Genomic DNA, 8489 nt, shown 5'->3' on the forward strand with positions numbered 1-8489 from the left:
GGGGCAGGGCCGCCAGATGAGGGAGCCAGGCTGTTTGAAAAAGGCGCGACCTTGCACTGGAAGGCAAAGATAAAGCCATCAGACGCCCAATGAGGGAGGACGAGGGGCGGGGGCCGGGGCGGGGGCGGGAGCGGGGGGTTGTCGGACGTCCCTGAAACCCGCTGGCGGAACGCTGCCCCCCCCCCCCCCCCCCCCCCGAGAAGACAGAGCCCGGCGAATGACACAGTCAAGTGCTTATCTCTCCCCGGGGGGGCGTTTCCACGGCGAGCTTGTGCCGAGGGGGGGGGGGGGACAGGCCTCTCACGGGCCAGGTGCCCTGGGCGACCGGGGGACAGCCAACGGCGGAGATAGGCCGTTGGTGTGCTGGAAGCCGCGGTCGGTGATGCCGACTGACCAAGATATGACACGGCTGCCTGGGCGAAAGTGTGCACGCAGGGGCGAGGGGGCAGCGCATGGGAGGGGACCGGCCGCGCCTTCATTGTTCCCGCGCACATTCACGTACGTGCGACACGGCGCCCCCGGCCAAAAGCACGCTTCGCTCGGAGGGAGCAGCGGGTCTCTGGAGCCTAGTGGCGATTCTATGAAACCAGACCGCCCCTCCGACGGGAGGGGGGGGGGGGGCGGGGAATGACCGCAGCCCCGGCCCCAGACCTGAGGGGAGGGGAGCATATGGGGCGGTTATGCTGACCGGCTTTGGCCGCGGGCTGTGTGAGGTCAGGTGCGAGCTGCCCGGCCCGCGATATACAGGGCGGGCCGTTCTCCCGGCCTTCGTACGGGGAGAACGAGGGGGGGGGGGGGGGGGGCGGCTGGGATGCTTGGATTTCACAACTGCGCCGGGCTTGCCCTTTGGTGGTCATCCGTGTGAAAGCCGGCCCGGCCGCCCCCGGACCGCCTGCGGCCCCAGGAATGCGCCTGGGGGCGCAGATCTCTCCCGGGGGCAAGGGGAAATAGTCCTCACGCGCCCGGCCTCCCAGACAGGCCGTTGGAGCCCCCCTTCTTGGGGACACGCGTGGATCGTGTCGAGGCTCGGACATGCGCGGGGGCGCGCGCCACTTGCACCCGCGTGCGCCTTCCGGGCCCCAAGAGCCCGCGAGAGAAAGACAGGACGTGAACTCGTCCGGGGGCAAGAGAAGGCCCCCCCCCCCCCCCCCCATGGGGCGCGGTGACCGGAGAGGCAAGCGGACATCCACCGGGAGCAGATACCCCCACCTCCCCGGCCGTCCCCCATGGTCCATGGGGAGGCCGACCGATGGGCAGGGGCGCGGTTGCGGTGGAGCGGCCCGGAAGGCCGAACCCCTCAAACCGCATCTCGGGCCTGCTACATATGACATCAGGCATGCGGCGACGACGGCGGCGGCGGCGGCGGTCGGGACTGCGGAGGATGCCCGTGTGGCGGGCAGGCCCGCCTCGGCCTGGGCCGGGTGCGAGAGCCAACAAGATGGCCAGCCCTCCAGCGGAGGCGAGGCAGGGCCCGCCCGCCACACCGGCCGGCAGTGGGAGAAAGGCGGCCATAGAGAAATGCCTTGTCTCGGTCTCTGGCCCTCCTGCTCTCGAGCATGCGTTGATGGAACTCGCACAACGGCCGCCCCCTCCGCGCCCGGCGGGGGGCGGGGGGGGGCTGGATTCCAGAGCGGGCCGTGGCCCTCTCCGGGGAGCCACATTGGCGCGGGGGGGGGGGCGGGGGGGTGGCCTTATCAGGGGGCCCATGGGCGGGGGCGGGGGGGGGGGGGGGGGGGGGGGGGCAAGCAGTACCCAACACGCGCCGGTCTGGGACCGCCTTCTTCCGAGACTCGAGGGGACATCCCCTCCGTGGCCAAAAACAGGCCAGCTGGTCAAGCCGGGCAGGCGGACTTGCCCGCCCCAATTCGCCGGCCTCGGCCGGAAAACCGAGGCCGGCATGCCCGACGGCGCGTCCTCCCTCCGGTGCCCAAGATAGCCCCACCACTCGGAGCAGGGCCACCCGCGCAAGACACCCCCCCCATGCTTGCCGATTGCCCCTTCCGCCCGGCCAAGACAGCCAGACAAGATCACCCACGAATGCACCACACACCTGCACCGTAGACACCTTACACACACACACACACGCACACACACCTGGGGAGTGAGAAGCCCAGCGAGCGTAGCCCGCGTACTGAGCTGCCGCCCTTCCCCCGGCCCAGGCGTCCACCGGCCCCGCGGGGCGCCCTCTTTCTCCCATGAATAGCCACCATTTTCGGGAGGGAAGCGCGAGAATATGCCTGCGCGAAATGCGCCTCGGGATCCCCGCCTCCCGTGATCCGGTACATGGGACAGCGCAATGTTGTTCCTCTCGTGCCAATGGAAGAACGTTGGTATTGGACATGCCTGCTGGAGGTGAGGAGCGTCAGGCCGGCTAAATTGGGGCCAGGGGGGGGGGGGGGGGGGGGGGGGAGGGGGGGGGGGGGGGGGGGGGGGGGGGCGGCGAGGTATGAGGAGAGGTCGGAAGAGTGGGCAAATATTCGGCCCGCATCCGAGCCCTGGCGGCCCCCTCCCGCGCTGGACCACCAACCGGCCGGGGACGGCGGACATCTGCCCACAAGCAAGGCAAGACATTGGGCCGGAAACAAAGCACCCTCGCCGGCCGGTGGCCCCCCGACTAGTCATCCGGCCGGCAGCCTGGTACAGTCCGGGGAGCGTGGCACGACTACTTGACGCTTTCAGTTTGCCGGATCGCCCTCCGACGGTGGAAGGATCCAGACGATCAGTGGATTTCGAGGGAAGGACCGGGAACCCGGGGAACCCCCGGCCGGGGGCGTGTCCAACACGCAACAGCATGCCCGGCCGGGTGCCCTCTGAGAGTACGCACTTGACATCGGTGTGGGGCTCTCGGCCATTCCGGCGGAGGGCGGGGGCGGGCAGCCTCCCTATGACTGCGCTGGTGAGAGGCCGTGTCCGAGATGGATCGCATCCCTTTTCGGCCGGCGCCGCAATGCCCCGTCCGGGCCTCAGACCTTGGACAGCCCACCCCTGCCTCCGTTGACTTGTCCCCTCTCGACTGTACGCCCGCTCCCTCGCCGCCGCCCGCCGCAGGACAGGGCCAGGTAGCAAGAGCACGTGCCGTGCGTCTGTGTGTCCGTCTTTCTGTGCATGCTAAGAGGAGGGTCGCTGACCGACGTGCCGGCCAAGAACTCCCCACCACGCACACAGACGCATGACAATGATGGCCTCTCTCTGCGGCCGGCTCTGGCCGCTGCTGCCACTCCTACTTCTGGTCCTGCTGCTACCGGCGGTTGCACCCTGCCCGGCGACCGCCGACCCGCATTCACCCAATGCTGTTCGCCCGGCTGACGGCCTCCCCGCTGACCGCTGCCCCCTCATTCCCAGTGTCGCCCGTGCCGAATACCCCACCATGACCGACGCCACCGCCGCCATGGCCGCCGCCAAGAACCTCAAGTCCTTCGTGGACGTTGCCCCCGAGTCGGACTTCCCCATCCAGAACATCCCCTTCGGTATCTTCTCCACCGAGGCCGACGTGCGCACATTCCCCCCCCCTGCCCCTGCCCCATGCTCCGGGCTCCTGTGTGCACTTGTGACTGACCAGCTGCCGTCCTGTGTGCAGGCCACCCCCCGCGTGGGTACGGCCATCGGCGAGTTCGTTGTCGATCTGGCTGCCCTGGCCGCCGAGGGTCTCTTCTCGTGCTGCAGCACCTTCGGCCCGGAGGCCACCGCCGCCTTCCAGTCCACCACCCTGAACCACTACATGAGCCTTGGCCGCCCGGCCTGGACTGAGGCCCGCCGCCGCATCCAGCAGCTCCTGTCCATCGATGAGCCGACCCTGCGCGACAACGAGGCCCTCCGCGCCCGGGTCCTCATCCACCGCACCGGCGTCTCCATGCACATGCCGGCTCGCATTGGTGACTACACCGACTTCTACTCCAGCAAGGAGCACGCCACCAATGTCGGCATCATGTTCCGCGGTAAGGACAACGCCCTGATGCCCAACTGGCTGCACCTGCCGGTCGGCTACCATGGCCGCGCTTCGTCGGTCGTCGTCACTGGCACCCCCCTGACCCGGCCCAGTGGCCAGGTCCTGCCCATGGATGCCCAGGTCCCGGTCTTCTCCGCCTCCAAGCAGGTGGACATCGAGCTGGAGGTGGCCTTCCTGGTGGGCCCCAGCAACAAGCTCGGCCAGCCGGTCCCCATCGAGCGCGCCCATGACCACATCTTCGGCCTGCTGCTGATGAATGACTGGTCCGCTCGTGACATCCAGCGCTGGGAGTATGTCCCCCTGGGTCCCTTCCTGGCCAAGAACTTCGGCACCACCGTCTCCCCCTGGGTCGTCACCCTGGAGGCTCTGGAGCCCTTCCTGACCAACGGCCCGGCCCAGACCGACCCGGCCCCCATGCCCTACCTCACCTACAACGGCCCGGCCACCTATGACATCCAGCTGGAGGCCCTGCTCAAGCCCAAGGAGTCCGCCGACTACCAGCGCATTTGCCTCACCAACTTCAAGCACCTCTACTGGTCCATGCGCCAGCAGCTGGCCCACCACACCATCAACGGGTGCAACCTCCAGACCGGTGATCTCCTGGCCTCCGGTACCATCTCCGGCCCGGTGCGTGCGGTCGCCGTCCCCCCCTCCCGGCCTCGCCCCTCCCTCGCCCCCCTCTTCGCATGCATGCGCCCGCCCTCTGACATGGGTCTCGCCACCCCATCGCCGCGCACCTACTCACCTGCCTCTCCGCTCGCTCTCCCCTCTGCCGCACACGCACACAGACCCCGGAGTCCTTCGGCTCTCTGCTGGAGCTCACCTGGCGCGGCACCAACCCCATCCAGTTCCCGGACGACGTCAAGCGCACCTTCCTGCAGGATGGCGACTCCGTGGTCATCCGCGGTGCTGCCCAGGGCGATGGCTTCCGCATTGGCTTCGGCGACTGCGAGGGCACCATCCTGCCCGCTGTTGCTGGCCTCAACCAGTAAGCGCGCCCCTCGCCCATTGGTGGCTTTTCCTTTCGGCTCCCCTTTGTCCTTGTTGGGAGAAGGGGGGGGGCGACGGGAAAAGGAGGGGGTCCTCCGGCCGTGTGTGATGGCCGTTTGTGGATGTGCCTGATGTCCATGCATTTGGGCCATCCTTCCAGGGGACCTGTTGCATTTACACGCATGCGTGCGTGCATGCACCGATTCCGCAATAAAAAAGCAACACATAACCATAACCATTTGGCAGAGCATGGCCACATGGGGGGGAGGGGAGAGAGGCAGTGGGAAGAAGATGGAGCAGATGCGGTGGGCATATATTTGTATGTGAACATGCAAGGCCCCGTTGGGGGAGGTGGAAAGAAAAGGACGAGTGATCGGCAAGGAGAACTCAAAACTTGACCACCCGAACAGGCTTCTTGGCGACGGGCGCCGCAGGGGCGGTGGCGCCGGCGCCGGCGCCGGAAACGGCACTGCCAACAGGGGTCCCGTCGCCGCGCTTGTGGTTGGACACCACGCCCAGCTGCAGGTCGGGATCCTGGTCAATGAGCTCCTTGGAGAGGTCAAAGCCATCGGTGTTGGCGGGGCCCTTGCGCTCCTGGGCCCGTGCAAGCTTGGCTAAAAAGGGAGGAGGGCAAACGACAGACACGGGTCAGAAATAGGCCACAGACATCGGGCAGTTGCGACAGGGAGGGGGAGGGGGGGGGGAGATCACCGCCGACGTGCCATCCTTCTTGACTGTGCAGTCAACCGCGCGGTGGCGCTTGTCACCACAGAAACGACACCCGCCACCTGCATGGCAGTGGCAGGGGAGGGGGCAGTGTGGGGGGGGGGGAGCGCTTGTGTTAGACTACGTTTCGCGCGGCAAAAGGCCAGCTGCGGGGGAGGTACGCGCACCATCGGGGTACAGGCCGTTGGGGTTCTTCTCGCAGGCGCCGGACAGATGCCCCTGCTGGCCGCAAGTGAAACACAGAGCAAAACCGAAGTTCTTGACTGCAAACGCAAAGCGGGGGAGGTGAGTCGCGCGCGGAAGGGCCAGCCAAGGGGCGGCAAGGTTAAGCGGGGGGCGCTTCCGAGGGCGAGGTGTGTGTTTCAGGCGCGTGAAGGTGCGTCTTTGCGCTTTCTGGCTTGCGGCCACGCACCCGAGGCCGTGCAGGACCGCGTAACATGATCGTCGGCCCCGCAGTGGAAACAGATCCCGGACACCGCGGCACCGGCCTCCTGCATGAGCTTGCGGTCGGCGCCGTCGACGCCGGCAACACCGCCAGCTGTCAACGGGCAATCACGCACCGCATGGCCACGTTCCCGACACTGAAAGCAGATGGTCTTTTTGGCGGCGCGCAGGCGCCGGCGCTCACGCTCACGCTCGGCCTTGCTCATGGGCCCGGCACTGGCTCCGGCACTGGGAGAAGCCATCTGCTCTTTGGCCTTTTGCGCGCGCAGGGCCTTGCGCTGGGCCACCGCCTCGGCCGCGGTCTTCGGCGGCGGACCGGCGGCCTTGCGCTGGCGCTGGAACTCATCCCACGAGGTGGAGTCCTCGAAGGACTTCTTCGGCGCACCGAACATCCGGGTGACGCGCGTCATGGCTGAAGGGAGAGCAGGGGGGATCCGAAAGGGAGCCGGAAAGGGGAATGAACGGACGAGGCGGACGAAAGGCGAGGCAGGGCACAGGCAAAGAGGGAGGAGGAGGAGGAGGAGGAGGAGGAGGAGGGGCGGCGAGCAAGGAGGGCTGGTGCTACCAGGGAGGGTGTTCTGTTGCATGGGCAGCGAGGCGGCGGATGGCCCCGCCCCGCGCCGGTCCGCGGGCCGAAAAATATCCCCGGATCTCCACCCGAGGGACTGTGCCCGAGGCGACCGGGGCGGCCATGCGTCTTGTGCCAACGCATTGATGGTCGGGACGCGGGCCGCACACACGCGCGCGCCCCGAGGTACATCTCTGCTTCCCCCCGTGCGCCCCCGGGCCCGGCCCTCGCCCCTGGCCTCTTGTTCCACCTCGCGTCCATCCTATGCGAGGGAACATGCTGCGATCCGCCCTCGCCGCCGTCGCCGCCGTCGCCGGAGCCGCCGTCACCGCCACCGCCCCACCCCTCTTCGGCCGAGAGAAAATTGCGCCCCACCTGCTGTTGAGACCGTCAGGCGCGGCCCCACACCTCTCCACCACCACCTCCCCCCTCCCTCCCGCCGCCTCCGTGGCCCTCCGCCTCCCCCATCCACACCATCCCCCTATTGCCCTCTTCCCTCCGCACGTCACTCCCCTATCACGCCCGCGCAGGACACCACTGCATTCCGTCCTCCGGCCTTCGCCATGAGTGACCCTACCAAGGCCCCCCAGTCGGGCCTCTCCAAGCGAATTCTTGGGATGAAGGTGCGCTCGCGCCCACATGCCCCCCTTCTTGCATGCCCGGCGCCTCCCATTCTCTCTGACCCATACTTTCCTTGTCCCCTCCTCGCCCCCTCTTGCTCTTGCCCCATGGCTCCCTTGCTGTGTCGCTTCCTCGCTCTCTTGCTCTCTCTCTCTCTCGCTTTCTCGCTCTCCTGCTTTGTCTACTGCAGTTCATGAACCGGAAATCGGGCGGCCTTGCGCAAGCATCCCCCAACCACTCCCAGCCGCTTGTGCCGAGCTCCTCCAGCACGGCTGTTTCGTCCTCCGGCATCACCCGCAAGACTCCGCTGGTGGTGGATCAGGCCGCCATCGCCACTCCGGCCTCTGCCGCCGCCGCCGCCGCCGCGGCCTCCAGCAAGGGCACGAAGGGCTCTGCCGCGGCTGCGGCCCCGGCGACTCCGGTGCTTGCATCCACCGGAGCCCTGTTGGCCCTGACCAACCGGGCGACCGCGGCCTCGGCGCACCTGGACAAGTATGCGGCGGCGTCGGTGACCGCCTTCGAGGTGGATGAGTCCTTCTGGTCGCTCGACTCGCTCGGGTGTCTGGATCGGGTGGACCGGCAGCGTGCCACATCCGGCCTGCAGGCCTCTCAAGCTCAGGTGGGCAAGCCCCCCCTGGCGGAGGATCCCCTCGGCCATGTGCAGTATGCCCAGTCGGTGTACTGCTTTTTCCACCAGACGCATGCGGGCCGCCGGGGGCCGTTGCTGTCGACTCGCGCCGCTCAGGCTGCAGCTGCGGCAGCCGCCAAGGACGAGGACTCCCGCGAGTCCCTCGATGACATGAACTTGGACGAGGAAACCGCCCCAACCTCCTTCACGTCTGGCAACAACAAGCGCAAACACCCGCAATCGGGTGCCCCTTCGAAAAATGCCCGGATTCGGTCCTTCCGGTGAAGAGAGGCCCCAAACGGGAATCAGCCAGCCTGCTCCGATGGGCAGGGGGGCGGCCGCGACGGTGGCCGCGGAGCACGTGCAAAGGACACCCTCCTTGAGCCCGTGCCTCGCATGTGTGTGCGGACGACGAGGGGAGGCGAACTGAGCTATCTGGCCTCCTGTCTTTTCCTGCCCTTCCCTTTCTCCCTTGAAGCGGCGCCAAGGCGTCGATGGTCCTGAAAATGAAAACCCTACAAATATACACACAGCATGACAAGAGTAGCACCTGCCCCGGTGCGGTG

The 8489-nt window shown here is 67.7% G+C and overlaps 3 protein-coding genes across 3 annotated transcripts; 2 read left to right on the forward strand and 1 right to left on the reverse strand.

Annotated features, from left to right (window-relative positions):
• Window positions 1–2893: 2893 nt before the first annotated feature.
• H696_05248 (fumarylacetoacetase) lies at window positions 2894–5171 on the forward strand. The gene is made up of 4 exons (XM_009499110.1): window positions 2894–3015; window positions 3343–3490; window positions 3578–4573; window positions 4735–5171. The coding sequence occupies exons 2-4, from the start codon at window positions 3368–3370 to the stop codon at window positions 4936–4938; spliced, it is 1323 nt and encodes a 440-aa protein (XP_009497385.1). The 5' UTR covers window positions 2894–3015; window positions 3343–3367; the 3' UTR covers window positions 4939–5171.
• Window positions 5172–5323: 152 nt separating this feature from the next.
• On the reverse strand, window positions 5324–6516 carry H696_05249 (hypothetical protein; the record flags this gene model as incomplete). The annotated part of the gene is made up of 3 exons (XM_009499111.1): window positions 5324–5550; window positions 5830–5925; window positions 6075–6516. 3 exons carry the CDS (start codon window positions 6514–6516, stop codon window positions 5324–5326), a joined length of 765 nt encoding a protein of 254 aa, XP_009497386.1.
• A 573-nt stretch (window positions 6517–7089) lies between these two features.
• H696_05250 (hypothetical protein) lies at window positions 7090–8466 on the forward strand. Its single transcript, XM_009499112.1, has 2 exons — window positions 7090–7297; window positions 7486–8466. Exons 1-2 carry the CDS (start codon window positions 7238–7240, stop codon window positions 8206–8208), a joined length of 783 nt encoding a protein of 260 aa, XP_009497387.1. The 5' UTR covers window positions 7090–7237; the 3' UTR covers window positions 8209–8466.
• The last annotated feature ends 23 nt before the right edge of the window (window positions 8467–8489 follow it).

This window comes from Fonticula alba, assembly GCF_000388065.1.
Source record: "Fonticula alba strain ATCC 38817 unplaced genomic scaffold supercont2.9, whole genome shotgun sequence".
In the NCBI taxonomy this organism is placed as follows: domain Eukaryota; order Rotosphaerida; family Fonticulaceae; genus Fonticula; species Fonticula alba.

Bases quoted from the DNA above. Each gene is read 5' to 3' on its own strand.
- H696_05250 (XM_009499112.1), top strand. From the start codon at position 7,238: ATGAGTGACCCTACCAAGGCCCCCCAGTCGGGCCTCTCCAAGCGAATT. The intron at 7,298-7,485 runs GTGCGCTCGCGC...TGTCTACTGCAG, and splicing joins AGCGAATTCTTGGGATGAAG to TTCATGAACCGGAAATCGGG.
- H696_05248 (XM_009499110.1), top strand. From the start codon at position 3,368: ATGACCGACGCCACCGCCGCCATGGCCGCCGCCAAGAACCTCAAGTCC. The intron at 3,491-3,577 runs GTGCGCACATTC...TCCTGTGTGCAG, and splicing joins TCTTCTCCACCGAGGCCGAC to GCCACCCCCCGCGTGGGTAC. The intron at 4,574-4,734 runs GTGCGTGCGGTC...ACACGCACACAG, and splicing joins CCGGTACCATCTCCGGCCCG to ACCCCGGAGTCCTTCGGCTC.